This window comes from Copidosoma floridanum, unplaced genomic scaffold (assembly GCF_036245765.1).
Source record: "Copidosoma floridanum isolate Cflo_tuat_1 unplaced genomic scaffold, Cflo_Japanese_pri ptg000009l, whole genome shotgun sequence".
NCBI lineage: Eukaryota > Metazoa > Arthropoda > Insecta > Hymenoptera > Encyrtidae > Copidosoma > Copidosoma floridanum.
Genome location: NW_028321886.1, coordinates 313,310 through 334,985, shown reverse-complemented (window position 1 = coordinate 334,985; position 21,676 = coordinate 313,310). Strand labels below are relative to the sequence as shown.

General features: G+C 34.2%; 3 protein-coding genes and 1 non-coding gene across 7 annotated transcripts; 2 read left to right on the top strand and 2 right to left on the bottom strand.

The window, feature by feature from the left end:
• The first annotated feature begins 451 nt into the window (after nucleotides 1-451).
• Nucleotides 452-4,937, top strand: LOC106643343 (Chromosome transmission fidelity 4). Of its 2 annotated transcripts, none has more exons than XM_014358437.2 (13): nucleotides 452-874; nucleotides 950-1,064; nucleotides 1,154-1,305; nucleotides 1,377-1,485; nucleotides 1,570-1,812; nucleotides 1,884-2,099; nucleotides 2,174-2,464; nucleotides 2,546-2,762; nucleotides 2,866-3,090; nucleotides 3,213-3,433; nucleotides 3,520-3,762; nucleotides 4,041-4,389; nucleotides 4,461-4,937. In XM_014358437.2, the coding sequence occupies exons 1-13, from the start codon at nucleotides 798-800 to the stop codon at nucleotides 4,820-4,822; spliced, it is 2,820 nt and encodes a 939-aa protein (XP_014213923.2). In that variant the 5' UTR covers nucleotides 452-797; the 3' UTR covers nucleotides 4,823-4,937. The 2 variants fall into 2 exon arrangements, with proteins under 2 accessions (XP_014213923.2, XP_089445487.1); XM_089589361.1 differs by having other exon boundaries at nucleotides 1,884-2,103; nucleotides 2,178-2,464.
• Nucleotides 4,938-5,749: 812 nt separating this feature from the next.
• Nucleotides 5,750-13,818, top strand: LOC106643329 (organic cation transporter protein-like). The gene is made up of 9 exons (XM_014358418.2): nucleotides 5,750-5,887; nucleotides 8,862-9,145; nucleotides 9,725-9,828; nucleotides 9,923-10,077; nucleotides 10,197-10,365; nucleotides 11,765-12,093; nucleotides 12,443-12,747; nucleotides 12,854-12,990; nucleotides 13,066-13,818. Exons 1-9 carry the CDS (start codon nucleotides 5,833-5,835, stop codon nucleotides 13,091-13,093), a joined length of 1,566 nt encoding a protein of 521 aa, XP_014213904.1. The 5' UTR covers nucleotides 5,750-5,832; the 3' UTR covers nucleotides 13,094-13,818.
• A 132-nt stretch (nucleotides 13,819-13,950) lies between these two features.
• On the bottom strand, nucleotides 13,951-17,774 carry LOC106643330 (epoxide hydrolase 4). Of its 3 annotated transcripts, none has more exons than XM_089589442.1 (6): nucleotides 17,128-17,774; nucleotides 15,351-15,475; nucleotides 14,976-15,251; nucleotides 14,741-14,898; nucleotides 14,416-14,670; nucleotides 13,951-14,366 (listed from the first exon to the last, which is right to left on the bottom strand). In XM_089589442.1, the coding sequence occupies exons 1-6, from the start codon at nucleotides 17,371-17,373 to the stop codon at nucleotides 14,179-14,181; spliced, it is 1,248 nt and encodes a 415-aa protein (XP_089445568.1). In that variant the 5' UTR covers nucleotides 17,374-17,774; the 3' UTR covers nucleotides 13,951-14,178. The 3 variants fall into 3 exon arrangements, with proteins under 3 accessions (XP_089445568.1, XP_089445570.1, XP_089445569.1); XM_089589444.1 differs by having other exon boundaries at nucleotides 13,951-14,345; XM_089589443.1 differs by having other exon boundaries at nucleotides 14,741-14,883.
• Nucleotides 17,775-19,360: 1,586 nt separating this feature from the next.
• Nucleotides 19,361-19,442, bottom strand: TRNAL-AAG (transfer RNA leucine (anticodon AAG)). Its single transcript has one exon. It is a non-coding gene; the product is annotated as a tRNA-Leu (tRNA).
• Nucleotides 19,443-21,676: the final 2,234 nt, after the last annotated feature.

Here is a 21,676-nt window from a genome sequence, read left to right as displayed (position 1 = left end):
GGTTCTTGAAAAAAATACAATAGTAGTAAATAATTGACCAATACATTTGTTGATTGTTATTTTTTCTTCAAAATTGGGTGTTAGGTACAGTTTTAAAAGGTCAGGGTAAATTCTTTATCTTTATTCTCTCTTTTGTGTTGATATAACAAAAAGAGAAAAAAATTAGAATAAATAAAATATTTTCCCATTTATGTAATAATTTACTTGAAGCCCAAGTAATTAACCTTCACTTGAGCGAAAAACCTATAATATTTTTACTATAAATTGTTCGAGGGTAGTTATGGGACGTAGAGAGAGGGTCACATATTTTAAACACCTACAGACATTGAATTTTATATCACAAAATTATAAAAAAAAAATAAATATATCTTTTTTTTTTAAATTTTGTATTACCCATGCGCGGTTGTGCGCCAATCCGCCAATGGCAGAGAGCACTCTGAGAAGAGGAAATCGGGCGGCAAACTAAGTATGCGACACATTACTCTTTTGACCAAGCTAAGAAAAATTTTAGACTTGTGGTTGTTACAAGATCTTGACATTCAATAATTTAGCTACAATAACCAAGTAAAATTGATTGTTTCCGGTCATTTCAATACGGTCAAGCTAATTTTTTGGTGTTGACATACGAACCAGCTGATGTTTTTGGTGTGGTTATGCGATGCCGCACGTGAAGATGATCGAATAGTTCTCCAAAGTTCATGTGTATTTTTTACTTTTTTGTAATTAAACATTACCATCTTTTCGACCAATAAATACAGGATTTTAAGGAAATATTGTTCGAAGGAGATTTGTTGAAAATGCCGCTCATCAGAAAACCAATGCGTTATGCCCATCCTGAGGGGCATACTGACGTTTGTTATTTTACTGAAGATGAGTAAGTACTTAGATTATTTTTTTCTTCAAGTTATTCAAGAATTCCTCTAATATGTTATACACCTTGTTTTTCCAGAGGCCGGCTTATCACTTGTGGTACAGATGGAGACGTTAGGTCATGGGTTAATTTAATGGATGATGATCCATCAGCCAGTTGTGTTTCTGAGCAAGCTACAATTGTAGTGTCCAAAGTAATTTGTTTAACTGGCAAATTTTCTGCTTCTGTGCTTCTGCTTTTATATGATTATTATTATTGTTAAATCTTGTACTTGTTTTTTAGAATGGCAAACTTTATGTTGGGACTGATAATAATACAGTGCAAATCCTCAATCACCCAGAACTCGAAAAAGAAGGGATTGTCACTAGGTTTTCTGCTACTGTATGTGCACTAGCTACTGCCAAAAACAGCAACTTGATTGTTTCTGGATCCTGGTAAAATAACATGAATTTTCATTTTTCTCTTGATATTTTTTTTTTTACTTTAAGTTTTTATTTTTTTCTAGTGATATGAAAATTCAAGTTTCAAATATTAGTACAAAATACAATTTTGAATTAAGTGGTCATGAAGCTCCAGTATTCGGCTTGTCACTTGACCCACAAGAAGAATTTATTGTATGTTTTATGTAATAGCTAAGGAGTAACTTGAGTTTTTATTTTTTTTTATAATTTTACGTTTCTACCTTTAAAATGTTCTAGACATCTTCAAGTGGTGATGGCACAGTCAGAGTATGGAGTATTAAGGACAAGAGATCAGTTCATACTTGGAACAATGTTGTTCCAAAATGCAATTCCTTTTTCACAGCTAAAGTTTATGGTGTTCCATCCTTCAGTTGTAAGAATGGAGAATATCTCGCTTACCCACAGGGCAGAGAAGTAATTGTTGTGGAAAGATCTTCTTGGAAAGAAGTCTTTAAATTACGAGCTGTAGAAATAAAAAACGTCTGTACTTATTTGGGATATTTTTCTGTTACTAAATTAAATTTTTCTAATATTGTGACTAAATTTTTTAGGAATTAAGTATTTGTAAATTTTCTGATTGTGGAACCATGTTGGCAGCAAGTTCTAGTTATGGTGAAGTAATTGTTTGGAACGTCGAAAGTAAAGAGCTGGTTGGATATGTTGAACATCAACAAAATGCTAAAATCACTTCTCTTGCATGGCATCCAGATGAACCCAAAGAAATTGCGTTTTGCGATGCTCTAGGTCAGCTCAGCTGTATTGAAGTTGTAAGTAAAAATTCCAAACAAAATTAATATTTGTATTAAAAAGTGTATATATTTCACTTGAATGCTTTGTTTAGCAAGTGGCAAAAGAAGACAGGACCCTCAGTGATCTGGCAGCAGATCCTATAATTAATGGAGACACAGCTGACAGCAACCTTGATTTTAATGATACAGATGATGAGGATGATGACAATGTAATATCGTTGAGCAAAATTAAAGCATCTGTAGCTCTAGATGAGGATCAGAAAACTGTATCTGATGTAGCAACGGAAAAGAAAGATGATGAGAAAAACTACATGCCAGAAATTAATTTGCAAGAACCCTTTCAGCCAGGTTCTTCTCCATCTCATCTTTTATCTCGATATATGGTAAGACAACATTACTTTCATTTTAAATATTAGTTGTACTAAAATATAGTTTCAGTAATAACTTAAAGTTGTAAAAAACAGGTCTGGAATGATGTAGGAATAGTCATGTGTTTTACGTCAGAAGACAGGGAAGACAGTAATATAGAAGTCAATTTTCACGATTTTAATGTACATCATTCCATGCACATGATTAATCACTTGCAGCACACAATGGCAGCACTATCCTCTGAAGCTCTAGTGCTGGCTGGACCACCATCTCATGATACTCCAAGCAAAATTGTTGTGATAGCATTACAAGGCAAGACGAGATTTTATTAAGCCAGCAACTATTATATATCAGGAAATGTTTTTAAATTTTATAACTTTGAGGACTCTCTTAAGAAAAACATTTAAATTATTAGGCTGGGGGTCTGGAACTAAAGAATGGACCATGGATCTTCCTGATGGAGAAGCTGCATTGGCAGTTGCTGCTGGAAGTAACTTTGTTGCTGTTGCAACCAGCTTGAGAACTTTGAGGATATTCATGACTGGTGGTACTCAGAGAGAAGTTATAGCTTTGCCTGGTCCAGTTGTTGCTATGAATGGCTATGGGAATAATCTGGCAGTTGCTTATCATTCTAGTATAGGTAATAACTCTGTAAAGTTTCGAAATAATAGTTTGATTGTTTGATAAAATGTCGTCCAACTCTGGAATGATATTAAACTAAATAAATATAAATCAGTTATAATTGTTCAATAATTATTACAGGAACTTCTGGTGATCAGATTATGAGTTTGCTATGGATTCGTGTAAGTGGTACATACTTGAAAAATAATACGTTGCCTGTACCACTTTCGCCAGCTGCTAATTTAATGTGGCTTGGATTTTCTGATCTCGGATCACCCATTGTTATGGATGCCGATGGTATTATTAATATTTTTGACAGAAAATCATCGTTATGGAGAATTGCCGCTAATACAAATAGAATGGCAAGTTAATGTTTTCAATTTTAAAGAATATGTTGACAAAATATCGTTGCATTTTTAAAATAATCACTTGAAAAATTTCACATCAGAGCAAAGGAAAATTCGACAACTACTTTATAATCGGCATCAGCGAGTCCGATCGAAGTGCACGTTGTATTTTATGCAAAGGTAGTCATTACCCACCTACGGCGCCGCGTCCAATAGTTGGAGAAATCCCGTTGACAATCCCACTTTGTGAGCCTGGAAGCGAAAAGACAGAAAAGGAATCTGTCGTTTGGCAGCTTGGAAGTAATCCGACTGACGAGAAAGAAGCTGTGCTCGCCTTGATTGCTGTGAGTATTTGCTTTTCGTTACAAATATTCTTATTTATTTTTAACTAAATTTTTTCTCTTTTTTACAAGTACCATACTTGTACATATCTTTGAAATATCAATATTTTTCGTGCATAATTTTAATTTATTTTCGATTTTGAAAATCTACTAGCTAATCAAGTCTACTAATTCATCATTGTACTGGAAGTATTCGAGACATAATATCGAAAACCACCATTATGAATACACACGCAACCGCACAATGAGCAATATTATTATTTGTATTTATTATTCTTCAGGCCGCTATGCGTAACAATGCCGAGTTCCGTGCAGTCGACTTGGTCCAGCAAATAGCCTCGCAAAAAGTTATAGAGCTGGCAATAAAGTACGCAAGACACATGAACAAAGTGCCCTTGGCCAGGAAATTCGAAACTATTGCTGACAACAAAGATTTTGAAGAAGATAATAAATCATCAACTCAAGAGGATATGTTTAAAGATTGCGTCGAGCCAGAAGAGGAAGAGCCTGTACTGCTAACTCCGTCCTTTAAAACACCTGATGTTGAAATTAAGCCCTTGACTCCAAGTCCGAGGTTTGGTAGAAGAAGTAATCCGTTTTTAAAGAAAAACAATACACTTGAACCCAAAGGTAGTAACGTGACTTGATATTTTTTTATTCATTTTTTTTTTATTTAACGTTTTTCTCATCGATCATTGCAGGTCTTCTGGGTCTGGATGAAATCAAAGAACCACCAAAAATTGCTCCTTCACCAATAATTACCCCAAAATCGAAACCAACGAAACCTAAAACTCCTGCCAAAGAATCGTTTGTCTATTGGTTTTCCAATAACAAGGCAAACCTGGAAAAAAAGATGCCGGACCTATCTGCGACCGAGCTTACAAAAAAAGCTTTTGCTATGTATAATAACATATCGAAAGATGCAGAAAACAATTCCGAGTTGGAAGCAGATGATGCAGAGGCTAAAAGAAAAAGGAAAATCGACGAAGTTGAGAGCAGCGAAAGCAACGAACCGAAGCGATCGGTGATTAGCAAATTATCAGCTTTTGCTCGTGACAATTAGAACAGCTTTTTATTTTTACATTAACATTTCAAGTGCGATTATACTGTCCAAATTTCTTTTAAGGGCACAAAAAATAAGTTAAATCGTAGTATTATGATAGTGAGATGTAAATATTTAGTGCAAGTAATATTTTTATAATAAAAGCTTTTTAATATAAAAAATTGTATTATTTCATTTTGATGGGACTTGAGTGAAAGTTAATCATCGTTTTATCGATTGAAACGCTCGTGTAACACTACAAAACTCTACCGAAAGTTATTTCACCACGTGTGAACAAGTGACACCTTACTCTGTGGACAGCACTTTGTGAAAGTAACGGGGACAAGCCGTGGATGTGTTTGTTTAGGAACGGCGTGAGAAAAACGCACACCAGTTTAATTCTGTTAGATAAAGCCTTTCTATGCGCATAAATTATCACGAGGAATGGCTTTACTTTAATCATGCAATTCGAATGAAAATTTCTGCCGTATAAAACCACCATTAAACGAAAACGATAGTAAATCATGCGTAAATTTACTCAGCGTCGCATTCCTGCATAAAATTTACTTTCAGCCGCAGCATTAGCAAATGGCACCGATTAAGAAAGTCACGAGCTCAGAACGAACTCGCTTAGATTTCGATTTGTTTCTTCCCAAGTAGAGATAATAAAGTATCTCTAGTCCCATCCGATTCAAAGGATGAAAAAAGGCTTTTATCTTGTATCAAGGCAAAGAAGGAGCCGCTCAAATTTCTCCAGCTCACTTAATACATATCGAGCCGGAGATCGGTATAAAATAATCCTTCTAATCCAATGTCTCGATAGATTTTGTATGAGTGTGTTTTGTTACGTACGTGTACCAAGAAAACGTACTTGTAAAGGAGAGTAGGAGAGCGGCGAATCGAGAGCTCTGAGAGAGCTTTGGCTCAGTCGACTCCAACACCTTCGACTGTTACGGTCGTCCTCATCTCTCTCTCATCTCACATACCTAAGCGCGTATCGCGATTAAAGAGCCGAGCCGGTGTGTCTCATCATGCAGAATCCCGGTGATACGGAGGAGGTGAAGATGCAGAGCAGATCGAAAAAAGGTGACATTTTCTTACCGATTTTTCAGAAAATTTATTGTCATTTTAATTTTGGAGCAACCTCATGCGAGATCTTTTTTTTATGGAAAAGTGCACGGGAGAAGGAGCAGAGGAGCGTTCGGTCTAATTTTAAGCCGGCAGCATGCCTCTCCGGTTTCTTGGCAATTGCATCATCGCTCCCTCGATTCTTTGATGCTTCTGTGATAGACTTTGTTGGTATTGTTCGGACGAATTGACAAATCAAAAAAAAATTTTTTAACTTTGTTTTTTCATTTTCGTCAAGCTTTATAAGCTTCTACTTAACTCAATTTTCTGCCTATCTCTCTATATCTGTCTATATCCGAGACAAATCTTACTGTATTGCATCTATCTGTTTATATGTAAGGCTTCGAAAAAATTTATATAATTATTTATTTTGAAATAAGGCTCTTCTGAGCTCTACCCACTATCTGAAAATCAGAATTGCCCAGAATCTATAAGGTTAATCAAAGAAATTACAGTCCATCGTAATTTTTGTGGTTTTTAACAGCTATATACATTTAAAAAATAATTTAATTTTTTTCGAAAATTAGGTAACATGTTTTAAATTTTTGATCAGATATGAAATATATTAATTAAATGCATTTTGGAAATTTTAAATTTAATTTAATCATTGAAATAACTCAAAAAAAATCTATCAAACAAATGCGATTATTCCTGGATACTGTCTATAAACTTTTTAGGTACATGACGTAATACGCTTACTCTAAAATAAGTACACTCAAACATTAGTAAATACAAAAACATTATGGGGCAAAGACAATACCAATTGAGTTGTAATTTTATAGTACTTTAAAAATGTTTTACTTTTATTAAAAGAGCTGAAAAACGTTGTGTGATTTAAATTTTAATGATAATTATTATAATTATTATACCTCAATTTGACAAATTTAATTAACTTTTAAATAAAATAAAACATATTTCACAGGCATGAAATGCAATTTGTTGCCAGGGGGGACGATATCAAAAAAAAGGAAATAAAAAATAGTTTGCGCAGCAGTATCATTAACATACGTCATAAAGTACGTTATAAACAGGTACTTATACAGGCACACTTAACATATATACTTACAGATAAATGATTTTCGTGCTCGGTACCGTGGAACATCGCTGATTTATTAATCATAAAAAAATAAATAAACAAATAAACGAGCATAAAAAAAACTTGTTTATTTTTCTTCAAACTATGTAGCCATAGCTTGTAAAAATTAAAAGGCGCGAGTTCGCGGTGATGGCATATATTTGAAAGAAAGGGAGAGAGAGGCCACGAAAAAGACCCGTTAAGTTTAGGCATGTGCGCCCGAGCTGGTCTTTCTCTTCTCTCGAGTCTGCTAAGTTTTGTAGGTACTTTGTACTTGTACATAACAAATATACACGTGGACGTGCATAGCGCATGCATAATGTTAGCAAGGCGAGAAATCGCAGCCGTATGAAATTCTCTCGCGTACTTAGTGGCCTCGCCAGGCCGCTTGATAAATCGTTGTGTCTATGATGCATATGCGAGCTGTACAGCTTGTTCGCTGGAGCTACTTCAGGTATACATTACTTTGTGGATTGCTATTTTGTATATAAAGTGATCGCATATTATTTTACACCCATACTTCTTGCGTCTGAAAGCTATCTGTTGACTTCTGCTGTCTTGCAACTACCGCAGGTGTGGTTCAGAGGTGATGTTTTGTTGTTTGAAAGAGGTGGGAGTGCGGTTTTTATCTTTGAAAAAAAAATTGCCGAAAATCGATGCTCTTTTTATTGTAGAGATTTTTTTGATTACTTCTTACAATTAGCATGAAGTACTCGACATAAAAAAAAAATTTTAGCAAAAAATTTCCATATGTTTTTAGTTACTTAAAAAATATTTTAACAAATATAAGTAGAACTTTTAAACACTATTTTTTTTTCCTTCGGAAAATATGATTTTTGCTAGTAATAACGCAAAAAAAGTTTCTCGATATCAGTGACATTGTGTTGTGTTTAAAAAAAATTTGAAAAAGTAATTATGCCCACCTTTATGTGCGAAGTAGTTTTTTAAAATATTTTGGGAGCGCTTGTTTTGTCGGTGAATCGTGTTTGATGGTAAATATTTGCGCACGTAAGATGAATAATGAACATCAATGAATAGCTTAAAGACAATCTTGCGCGTTTTGAGTATGGTTATAATATATGCTATACCCATTTTGTTGGAGAAAGTCGTGCGCGTTTTGATTGTTTTCGTTTTCTCGATTGAGCAACTTTTTTTTTTTTTTTTATTTCTTTATGGTATTTTTACATCACAATTGCAAAATCGCAAAATGCTGCGGTCCGCACAAACGTATCCTCTCGTGTTTCAGAAAATTGCTCGGGGACACGCTTAGGTTTAGCAGTCGCTTGCGTATACATGCTTATGTGGTTGAGAAAACAACTATGTGAGGATAAAACCACAGCACAAGACTGCCCGTTTGAGATTCAGAATAAATTTAATGAGTACATTGTAACTATCCTGGGTATGACTTTTTTTTTTGATTTTCGTGTATTGAATCTTTTTGTGCATTTTATGCATACGTGAGCACTTTATAAAGATTGTAACTATTTGCAGAACGATAGTATATATTAGAGAAATATGTATGACATTCGAAAAATGTTTTTTTCATTACTTTGGCAATGCATAATCTTGAAATTTTTTGTAAACCACTCTAATGATTGTAATCGTAAAAAAAAGTAAACGCATCTCTTGGCTGAACGATAACTACCACACGCGTATTGCTTATCTAATTTAATCAACTCTATTGCTCTGAAACTGTATTTTACTTCACCCTCCTGATTCATAATGTATCACCACTCTGCCTGCGAACCAACTTCCACAACATTACCCTCCCCCCTCGCAATTGTCTTTCTTAACATTAATCAAGATGTACTTAAAAAAAAAAAAAAAAAAAAAAAAAATCAACGCGCCCTTTTGCAGGAAAGGGCCCTGTGGACCTGGTGCAGGAGGCGATGGGCTCGCTTGGACCCTGGCACATTATGATCGCAATCGCCCTGTCTCTGGTAAAATTCCCGGTAGCCTGGAACCAATTGTCCATTGTCTTTTTGGCGCCGCGTATTGATTTTGTTTGCGTCTCACCCCTACCCACCGATAATAAAACGATGATCAATGAATGCGAGGTCAATGTTGGTAACGGCACGATGCAAAGTTGCACCAAGTTCCATTACGATCGCAAAGAATTCAAGGAGACGATCATCACGCAGGTTGGATTCCATTTTTCTTTTGCTTTCTCTTTTTTTGCCTTGGGCGTTTAAAAAAATTAGTTATAACTGCTTATAGTTATTAAACACGCTTTAATGAAATAAGTGATCTTATGGATATTGAATTTATCGCTATAATATAATTTTTAACTCAACCACCACTGGACTTACGAAAAAATTATAAAAGAAAATTCTCTTATTGTGATCTGATGTATGTAAAAAAATTATTATTAAGAATAGGTTTAATATTCATTAAACATTAAGAAAAAGGCATAAAAAATGTGACATTTTTCTTTGCATTTACGAATTTTTTTTCATTTTTCTAGAGATATATGTAAAAGGTGACAGTTTACATTGATGTTCGGTTAAGAATTCCTAGCTGGAGTGATTTTTTTGAACTTTTTTATTTACTCTATACAAATCTCTATTATTTATTCACTTCATGAGCTATTTTATTGATTTCACAGTGCATACGAATATAAATGTACATGATAGCGCTAAAGTTTTGCATACAATACAAGACCAAGATAGAATAAATTTCATTAAAAAATTAGCCAAAAAAAAATTGAACGTTGATTTCAGTGGGATTTGGTTTGCGATAGAGAACAATTGTCCAACTTGGCTCAATCATGCACTATGTTCGGCATACTCGTTGGTAACATGATTTTCAGTGCCATGTCCGATAGGTAAATATAAATCCCTCATTAGTACTCTACTCCTTATTCATGTTCATGTCATGACAAAAGCCTCTATAATTGTCATGTTAATATTAAATTTCAGAATTGGCCGAAAAATTCCCCTGATGATCGCGATACTACTGCAAACTCTAGCCGGACTAATGACCGTGTACTCGCCGTGGTACGAGATGTTCTTAACGTTCAAGTTCATAGCTGCTGTGGCCACCGGCGGCTCCATGCTCATTAGTTTCGTTTTACGTGAGTCTTTGCTTTGTTTAGGGAAAAATAATCTATAAGAAAGAAAATTGTCATACTTTTTTTTTTTTATACAACATTTTTTCCAAATGCATTAACGCATATACTTACGATGTTCACAGTGATGGAAATTGTGGGGCCCAAATGGCGCTCACCACTGTCCGTATTGTTCCATGTGCCATTTTTAATAGGCTTCCTGTTGAATCCGCTGATCTCTTATTTAACCCGCACGTGGTACGGATTTCAACTGGCAGTGTCTATACCACCGATTTTCCTGCTCTCCTATTATTGGTAAGTATTATGCTCGCGTCTGGCTTATCGGACTTTGCTTCTCACTTGTCGAACTCTATTTTCACTCTAATGCTAGTAATGCCTTCTATCTATCATATTTTATCATTACAAGTGTGGATGCCACCAAGTAATCTTTGATGGTTCAAAGTTTAAAAATAACTTGGCGCCCCCTTAACTAAGTAGGAAAAGATAGTAAAACGATGAAGCTCAGCAATCATCAAAAAATTTATTTATGCAATTTTGAGATGGTTTTAGTAGCTTCCCGTACGTATAGTATATATATAATTGGAGCAAACGATGCATGTCGTGGTCGAAATAATAGACTTTATGTCACGCAAATTTCCGGTACATAAAAAAAGGAAAAAAGGAAAAAAATTCAGTTGCTATATCTTCTTTCCGTGATTTTCAAGATGACGAAACACTATTCCAGCATATTTTCTATTCTTCTCATTGCATCAGTTTTTATTACAATCAAAAAATATTTTACGATAAAACAGCTCCATTAAATTTTATCTTGAGTTGCAGTTTTTAAAAATGGCGTGTGAAAAACTTGACAAAAATAAAATAAAACGACAATACGAGGTCCATTTTCAAAATCGTTTTTTACGATATTTATTAAACTTACCAATAAAGCATTCTTTCAATCGACAAAGGAAGCGGATGCGCATGCACGCAGGCGAGTCCACAGTATTCTCGATTTCGCAATGGTTTCATTGGAGACATTAATTTGTCGTCGGGCGGCGAAAATGAAAAGTTGCCCGGAGGAAACGATTATTCGATTAGAGACACACCGACTACTGCAAATAAAACAATATGATGGGAGTTCGGAGGGGCGAGGAGGGTATACTCATATCTTTTATGGTTCATTCTCTCTTGGGGCATTAGCTAGCGGCACTTTTTGATTCAGCCGCGGGACAGTTGGGAATGCACATTGTGATCTGTGTCGAGCAATTAAATAATATTTGTGTGCCTTTTGCTGACTATACATGTTTATACTTTTGCTATTTTATAACACCCAGATATGTTCTTTGGACGAGATGTACTTGATAGATGTGGTTTATGAGTATACATGTTAACATTGCGGTGGCGCAAAATGGTGTCATTAACAAAGATTGCGTAAAATATACCTGCCAACCAGAGTGCAACGCGAGAACGCAAAACGCCAAGGATTTTCATGACGCGAGATGATCGCATGATGACCATTGTGTTTAGTTTAATTTAAAACAAATACTACTACTACTACTACTACTACTACTACTACTACTACTACTACTAATAATAATAATAATAATAATAATAATAATAATAATAATAATAATAATAATAATAATAATAATAATAATAAAAAACCAAATTCACAAAACTATAGATACAAAAAATACGACTCATTACTTTGAAGGATAATCCCCGAGTCACCGAGGTGGTTGCTGGCGGTGGGACGAACGCGCGAGGCTGAGGTGATACTGACGAAGGCTGCGGAGAAGAACAATGTCCCCTTGAGTCACGTGTCGGCGGCTATCGAGGCCTACAGCACCAGCTACACCCAGTCAAAGAAATCCGATCAGGAGAAAAAGTACAACGTGACGCACTTGTTCCGCACCCCGAATCTATGCCTCAAGACGATCTGCGTCTGCGTCAATTGGTTCGTCTGCGGCATGTGCTTCTTCGGACTGGCCCAGTACATCGGCCAGATAAAGGGCAATGTGTTCGTCAACTCGGCCATCTCGGGTATTGACAATTTTAACTTCGAGTCGAACTTCGAGTTGACAACTTTTGACGAATTTTATTGGGGCTGCTGTGCGACAAAGGGCCTTTTCTTCTTTTAATTTGTTCCAAGGCTTTGATTATTGTATAATAATTCATGGTAAATCGTTCAAAAAATGATGCGGTGTATTTTGTAACCGGTGAAAGTATAATATATCACCACTTTCTTATTCTGATCTCGTCCTCGAACAACTTTCGCTCTACCGAGATATTGATTAAAAATCGCAAGTAGTCATAAAAATGAGATTCAGTCACCCTATTATAGAGTTTAAAACAATCAAAAGACCTCTTTCTTCACATCTTAACTTTTCAGCGGCGGTGGAGCTGCCCGGCACCCTTATCGTGCTCTTCCTGATCTCAAGGGTCTCGCGGCTGCGTATACTCATGGGTGGTAGCTTTGTCTCGGGGGTGACGCTGCTGCTGATCATATTCTTCGATAACAAAACGATACACGTGATTCTGGCGACTATCGGTATAGCTGGCATGTCGCTCTCCTTTCCCACGGTTTACTTGTACAGCAGCGAAGTTTTCCCGACCGTCGTAAGGAACATTGGCATTGGTGCCGGCAGTATTTGCGCGAGGATCGCAAGCATGATCGCTCCTTTCGTTGCCACCATTGTGAGTAACGTGGCTTTTTTTTTTTTTTTTTTTTTTTTTTTTTTTCAACAAATTGGTAGCGATCCAATTAAATTTGTAACATATCTGTGTTTGGGTGTTCACGCAGGGTCACAAGTATGAATGGCTGCCACCTCTCGTATTCGGCATCGGGCCGATCATTGGGGCGGCTCTCTGTTTGCTGCTGCCGGAGACCATGGATTGCGAGCTCCCGGAAACGATAGAGGAGGCGGAGAATTTCGGAAAGTGAGTCGGAGTTGAAAGATCGTCATTTTTGGTTCTATAGTTCATCGCTTGGAATAATTGCGTGTTTTGTTGCAGAAAAACCTCGAAGAAGAGTCAAGCTTAGAGACTTAACGACATCGAGGGAGCAAAACAAACGCATTTGAGATCATGATGGTTTCGTTTTTTCTTTGCGCATTTGTGGATGATTACGTATACTTTTGCACTTATGCAGGTATCCATTTTGGAAAGTTACATCAGAGATGGCAAAGACTGATTTATGTACATCATTTTCATCGATCAACTCTTCGTGACATTTTCTAGGGTAACATTGAAAAGTTTGATATTACTTTGAATTTATACTTACACTGTCTTTTGAATCTTTCCATACTCTGTGGTCTTGTGTTAAACTATTGAGAGTTATTATAGTTTATTTTTGTATTGCATAAAAAGCCTTAAGTTTTGAAATATCTAATATTGTTATTCCTATGTATGGGTGTGCGTTACTCTTCAAATTTTATTTTTTACTTATATACCCACTGTATTCTCTTAATAGATTAAAATGAAAAACCTTAATTATAAAAACTTGAATGAAAATTGAATTAACTCGTGCTGACAGATCCATTTGGATCGATCATTTAAATAACATAAAGGATTTTGAATAATTTTAAGAAATAGTTTTTTAAATTCGTTCTAGTGAATTAAAAATCATTCACAAATTTATGTTATTTAAATGAAAAATCCAAATGCATCTAAAGGCACGTGTTAATTTAACTTTTATTCGAATTTGATGGTTAAAAATGCTTTTAAGCTAAAATTGAAAAATTTAAGAGGGTGTATGTCTAAAGAATAAAATTGAAAAGATCTACGAAGAAATTATGTATTACTGTACAATTATAATGCATTTCAATGAAGTTATTACGAAGCTTAAATCTGATGGAAAAACGTGGCTTTTCCCAACTAAGCATAGAATAGCTTATTAATATCACGTTATATGTATATTACACAGAAAATATGTAAAATAGTAATATTTTCAACTGTATCAGTTGTCAGTGTGTATGTTTAACATTGACACAATCCCTAATTTACACAAATATCATCTAAAGCTTCACGTCACTTGAAAAACCGAGTCTTACGATTAAAATCTCACAAGTATCACAAGTAAAGCGACAAAAAGTTTAGCACTGCTTCACAATAAAAGTCTATTTACGTTTATGTAGTCGTTTGTTCCGGAACTTTACGCGACAACGGGACTACTCCATTCGTTCTTTTGTGCACAGCGTCAAACACTTGATTTCCGTACTTCACAGTGGTACTCAACGATCCTAGCCACGAAGAGACAATACTTTTGGTTGGCGCAGTTTTTTCCACTAGTTGACCTAGAGAAATCAAATTTATAACTATTGTTAACCATATTTTATGTTTGCTAGGGTTATTAGTATGCCTCACCAACAAGGAACTTAATTATTGACTCGTTGACGAACTGTGGCTTTTCTTGGTGTGGAAAGTGCCCAGCTCCCGAAACGACTTTGAGATTGCATTTTTCCACGTACTCGGTACTCTGGATAATGTTTTCCAGGGACACGTATGGATCGGCGTTTCCAACAATCAGAAGAGTTTTCGTTGTTATTTGCTGATTACCATCCCGACCGAGTCTAGTGTACGGTAAATTTCTGTAATAGTTTATTGGACCAGTCCAATCCTCTGAAAAATATTGCGAATTAGTGCTAAAAATAATTTTTTTTTTCCTTTTGTTTCAGAAGTATTTCACCACCTTTTCGACTAAAAGCGTATTTATACGCTTCGACGTAGTCTTTATTGCTCTTTTGTTCCGTCAATTTTAAATGCTTGTAAGTATCATTAATGACAGCAAGATCTTCCTTCAAGACGTCGATTTCTGGTAAAAATGGCAGCGTACTGAAATACACCCATCTGAATGTTACGAAGCAATACAATTAGATTAATATTGGTTACTGAACTGTAAATAATATACAAAAAAAAAAACGTACTTTCGACTAAATATTGTCTCGCCGGATATGGTGTTCCAGTAAAAATTTGGATGCGGACTAGAGATACAAATGAGTTTACAAACTACGTCCTGGTGAATTGCAGCCATATACCACCCGAGCAGGCCGCCCAAGTCGTGTCCAATGATGCTGCAACTCTTTTCTCCCAGTGACAAAATAAACTGTTTCAGTTCGTCTATCAGTGTTTCGATTCTGTACGAACTTTTGTTCAGTGGCTTGTCGCTGTCACCGAAACCTTTCAAATCCAAGGCTACAACTCTACGCGAAGTTCAGAAATTTTTAGTACATGAAAGAGAATAACGTTTATTCCGCAAGTCATTGTATCTTTTATATTAACGTGTCCGGATGATATGTCACCTATAGTATTCGGAAAGAATAGGAATTTGTTCCCTCCAAGATAGCCAACAGTCTGGAAACCCATGCAACAATAGTATGAGAGGTTTTTCTTTGTTCCCGGCTTCGACGTAATGGAATTTTATGCCCTGCAACAAAAGTATTGACAAATAAATTATAATTCTTATGTAGGTAGTTTAGTATTGCGTACAATAGACAATTAGTATTAGATATTTTTACGCTTGAGCAATAAGGAATGTAAAAATTTTCCAAATTGGTTTTTGCATGTGCCCTTTTCGTCCGATATATGTTTGTTTATTACCTAATTTATCACTTCAAAAGACGCGTTAAATCATAACGTCGACGTATTTGGCGTCGTTTATAGGACAGTCTGAAAACTATTAGTTCAAAAATGATACAATTTATTGAATTTTTAGGTGGGTTTACTTGCACGTTTAAAAATATTATTTAAATTCTTAATTGTTTAACTTATAATTTTTATTACCAAAAATTGTTTTAAATGTAATGCTTCGGTGTTAATTAGAATCTATCTCACAGTTTTAAGATGGTATTCTACAAATGTCAATGGATACACTGCATCATCGATATCGAAGTCGTACAAACCATAATATTTTCATATTTTAATTATGTACGTTTGTTAAACAATCTCAAAAAAATCAAAAGTTTAATATTCATAATTTTTTTTACATGTCTACTATACGAAATTGTTTCAATGCGTCTATTCGTTTTTTGGTTTATCACTTTCTTCTAAAAAGATAAATATCTCTTTTTATCGTATAGTACATAATTAATCAAATATTAAAGAATTAAAGTCTAATGTTATCATAATTTTTTCGTTTTAACTTATAATTATCACTGCTTTGACAATTTCATTTCTTCCGCCTTGAACTTTACAAGCGTGATTCAGTCACGACCCAATGCATTGCTTTCGACTCATCAATCTCTCCGACAATCACATTAAAAAAAAATAAGCCATCGTTCGATGTTCGATAAAGCTTGTGAATTTTGCATACATTGGTTTTAGCATGTTCTTTATCGAAGGTCAAACTGAGTATCTATCTGAGTACTTTGCGCTGAAATCAAATTTTCCTTACCCAAAATGCACTTATCAATCTTTTTCTATGATTATTTGTGACGAAAAATTGTGTAATTTTTATCGTCGGTGCCACCAAGGGTGGACAAATTACATATTTTATCACTCAACTACTCTACTATTATACAATAAATAAGTGCCTCTGAAATGTTTTGATAGTTTGGAAATCATGTAAAATGTAGATCCTCATTGCTGTGTAAATGATTGATTCAAAAATATTAATCGGAGGCAATTTTTTTAAGCCAATGACGATAACAAATAAATACATTCTGACACAGTAATGCAGTACCGTACAGGACTCTTCAGAGGATTATGAATAAACTGAGATGTTAAAAAATTATAATAATAATAATTGAGAATCGTTTTAAATAAGTGTTTTCAAACGTAACAACAATTGTAATTACATTATTTGTTACTAAAATAATAAATATTATTTACCCCTAGGTATAACGCGACACTTATCTTACGCGTGAATAATATTATTTTTGTCCTTTGGCCCACAGACTTTCATGTCTTATCGTCCAAAGCAGATAGTAAGATTTTTAATATTGATTGGATCGACAAAAACGTCAAATTATAATTCAAACGAAAGCACGCTTGGTTCATCAATCTCAGTAACTGTATACACTGATTGCGGTAGCTAACACATAATCGCATATATTTTAACAAGGCAAAAAAAACACATACCTTTAGTTTGATGTACGAGTGCTTCCCGAAGGTGTTGTCAACTAGACAGGGAGGAGGCTTGTCCCTGGGCCTTAGGACAAAAAACTGGTTGGGATTCCAGGCCCACTTTAAAAGTCTCCGTAACACCAAGTACCATCCAAACACGACAGCCAGGAAGCAGAGTTTTACGCGCTCCCACACGGACGCGTGGACGATTTCCATGATGTCCTTGAACTTGCTGCTCCCAAATTGTGATAAAAAAAGCATTCACGGTGACCTTCTCTGGGTTTTCTTCTTCTTGTTTATTCGGTATTGCTCATTTTGCTGATCGAGAGAAAAGAAGCTGCTATCTGAGATTTGTGCTCGCAAACGTCATTCTGGACGCGTAAAAAGTATACTTATACTATCTTGCGTGCGAGCAAAGTGACGATTGTTCTGTACACAAGCGTTTAGATGATAACTCGGAAATTTTTTAGTAAAAGATCACAGCTTACGTAATTGAAGACGAAACGTTTTTTCGCCGATTTCTTGAGTTAGTGTTAATTTGAATAAAAACTATTTACTTTAAAAGTATATTTTAGAATCCCGTGCAATAAATTACACATCACGCACGTATTCTCGATTTATGTCAATATTATCTAGCGAGCAGTGCAAAGTGTCGACAACGAGACTTGCTCGATGGGGCTGTTGTTCTGCTGCTCTGACTAACAATACGCACATTTCCCCAGTTAAGATCATCAGCTCTCTGGAAGGGAAAAAAAGAGAGATAACAGTGCAACAGATTGTAGCTCGAATAATTCGTACGGTACGTATAGATGCGCGGTGGTATGGGCTCTGGCACGTTTAGGCGAACAGCCGATTCTCAACTGCGTTATCTGTGGGAGCGAGATGAGCTTATTTAGAGATAAACGTGAATTTTGCTACTTTTGATGTGTTGTTTTTATATTTACACGCCTGTTACTATGTGTACAGGGAAAGAGGGAAATTTTTTAATCTACGAACGAGCGCATTCAATTTTTAATTTTTAAGGGTCAGGTGTCAGTAAGCTCTGATGGTGGAATAAGTTGTACAATCATTAAAATTATAGTATCACTATATGTTCTATGAAAAATATCGAATACAAAAATTGAAGAAAGGAAATAGTTCCGGAAAATATTAGTCTTGCGATTGTTTCGAAACTGGAGTGAATTTTTACGAGAATTTAAATACGAACTTTACTAGATAAATTTTTATTGGCTAACTAAAAGGTACTTTTTCTGAAACTATTGTTATTATTATGTGAATAAAAATGTATGGCTTGACGGTATTCTACCTCAAAATATTTTTAAAAAAAATCATCTCCAAATTTATCTCTCTTAATATTTCCTTTTCTTGACACCTTCCTAACATAATTTTACTTTGTTTTTCTGTAAACAATAATTTATGCATTATAACATGAAAAAAATTTATAGAAGTTAATTTTTTCTTGGTAGAGAGCCTCTAGGCTACCCCAAATATTTAAAAATTTGAATTTTACAATTCTAAAGTGTCAGAACAATTTTAACTAATAATTTGTTTATAATAAACTTGAAAATTTACTTAAAAATGAATTTTTCTCTGTAGTACTTTAAATAATATTTTAAAATGATGATGGATGCAGCATGCAGGGTTTATTCTAATTGATTCCTATTTCGAAAAATCACAGAGTTTATTTTGTTGGGACTTTACCAAATAATTAACGCATAAAATTACTCATAAAGATTCCAGTGTTTTGAAATCATAAACATGTATTTTTGTTGGTGAAACGAAAAAATATATTTCAGCAAAAATTATTGTAGTAACCAAGTCTGCATTTTCGAAATAGGCGATCGAGCAGCTTGACTTGGTCCAAGACTAAGATAATTTTTTATTTCCAACCATGACACTCGTAGATATAATATATTATATTACTATTTCATTATAATTTATATTATTTTTTATATTACTATTGATTTTACGTCAATATAATAACACCACATTTTGATTTTTCAGTCGGTATTATAAAATTGCAATATTTTTTAAAACCCTGATGTTGTAGGTAGGGTAGTTATTTGATTTATTCATCATACCTACCAGAGATGAATAGCTTTTATTACTGACGTATGGTATCGCAGATTTCTGGTACACCAATTTTAGAAAAAACTTTCGTCTACAAAAGTAAAAAAAAAACTTAATGAATTTTTAAATGAATTAAAGTAAAAACTATAAAAGAAAATATCTTTTATTAACAAAAATTTGGCAGCGGTGGGATTCGAACCCACGCCTCCGAAGAGACTGGTGCCTTAAACCAGCGCCTTAGACCGCTCGGCCACGCTACCATGTGCTCCAAGGGGTCGATATCTACAGATTTAAATGTAGATATCGTATAAAAATAGGTTTTAATGTCATTTTTTTATCATATCTACAAAAGAGGTACCTTCTGACGAAACGAAAATTAGTGAGATGGTTTTGCTTTTATCCACGTTACTGTTTAAGTATAAATTTAATATTGTAGAACTACATTAAAAATATATACTTACATTTTTACTATTTTCTTCTACCAGTAAATATTATTCAAAAATTATAGTTTTTTATGTAAGGGTAGACTCCAAATTTATGCTTAGTAATAATGAAACACTTCTAATTATAACATGTCATCGACAACATCAATCTACTTATAACATTTTTTAGTATTGTACCGTTAATTTTATAAAAATATATTGCGTAATTTTATGGTAATTTTTTGTTTGAAATGTGAACAGTTCAAAGAATTCAATCTGAACCAAGCCTTCCTCAGTGTTCCTTATTTAGTTCTGTGGTATTTTATACAGTTTTGAATGAAACAGTAAACTACAGTTTATGATTAAATCTTGTGAGTCCTTAGTAGTAGTGTTCCACATTATTGAAGAATCTTTAATTTAAAAATTTTTGAAATAACATGTATTATGATGTATACAATAACTATAATGGTTAGAACCTCCATTAATGTATATTTTAACAAAAAAGTACTGTTATGCAACAAGAAACATTTTTTTTTTATAATCATTCTTAGGACTGAAAAACATGTAAATTCTCATTTTCAAATCAGTAGTGTTATTATCATTAAATATATATTTCCCTCACCCCAATATTTCACAGATAACAAAACAGATACTGTGAGTTTGAATTAAAACACCTATACCTGTTCCAAAAATCTAATAATAACCTTCCTTATTCATCGAGAATAAAATTGAATGAAAGTTCATTTTTACGGTATTCTCGATTAAAAGTCAATTCGATGTCTATAAATAAAACATGGTGACATTCTCTTCAATTTTACTTGTATAGCTGACCATCTGTCCATCCTACCGTATGGAAATAGCAAGAACTCCAACATTGCGGACACTTACAGAACACATGTCGTGTCGTGAGCGTAGTATATTTTATATACCGTGCTAGGCTACATCATGTACATGGCGTGTATACCTTACATAAGGATGGTGTTTTAGACAAAAGTGTATAAAAGGGCGGGGCCACTTCGCTTACAAAACGCACACGCGTTTTCCTTGAGCGAATCAAAAAAAGTTGCATGAATCTTATTTTACTCGTGTATAAATGTGTTTTTCAACTTTAACTATACAAATTCATGTGCATTTCTTGCGCATCAGACGGCATGAGAGTATGGTATTTCTTTGTTTTTATTATTCATTGCAACTTTTTTAGTATACTGTCAAGTAATTTTTTTAGAAAGCTTTTAACCAAAAAAGCTTTTAATCTAGACCAAAAAAGTAATAAGGCGTTGGGCTTTATTACTCAATAGGTTTTGTTTACTTGATCAGATTTCCGGCTGGATACGAGATTCAGCACCTCTGTGAAATTACTTTCATATGTGCTTACTTCAATCTGGCCTGATAGTGTGGCAGCCATGTAAAATGTAGACCCTCATTGCCACATAAGTATTTAATAATCTGAGGCTGTCTTTTATACTTAAGAAATAATTATACTTACGTGGCAATGCAGAGGTATACAGGACTCTTATACAGAGATCTTGAAAAGGCTTTAAACCAAGAAAATAATTGATAAAAATACATCTATATAATTTTTAACAAAAAGTATGTAGATGTTTTTTACTCATGTTATTAACATTTATTTAAGAAAACTTTTTAAAATAATTATTTAATATTAAGACTCTTTCAGAGTGCAAAGCCGCTTTCATGACACGAATTTAGAATATTCATAGACGGAGGACAAAAATTTATAGGAACCATGAGATACTGATATTAACAAATTTGTTATTTTTAAACATGTGAAATTAAGCAGTCACGGTTGATTCTTATGCGAAATGGTATCGCTAAATTGGTATTTACGAATTACTTGATTCTATTATATGGGTACAAAATAGTTAATATGTATGACACTGAAATATTCCTACCCATAAATTTGACATTTTATGTTTTAAAACAGCCGTTTATGTAGTGAATTTTTCGTACAATTTTTTTTATACGATTTGCAATCAATTAAATTCTATAATATAGTTATTTATGTACGTACTTCTTTTCCAATTACATTAGTAATTTTTTTACACACAAATCTT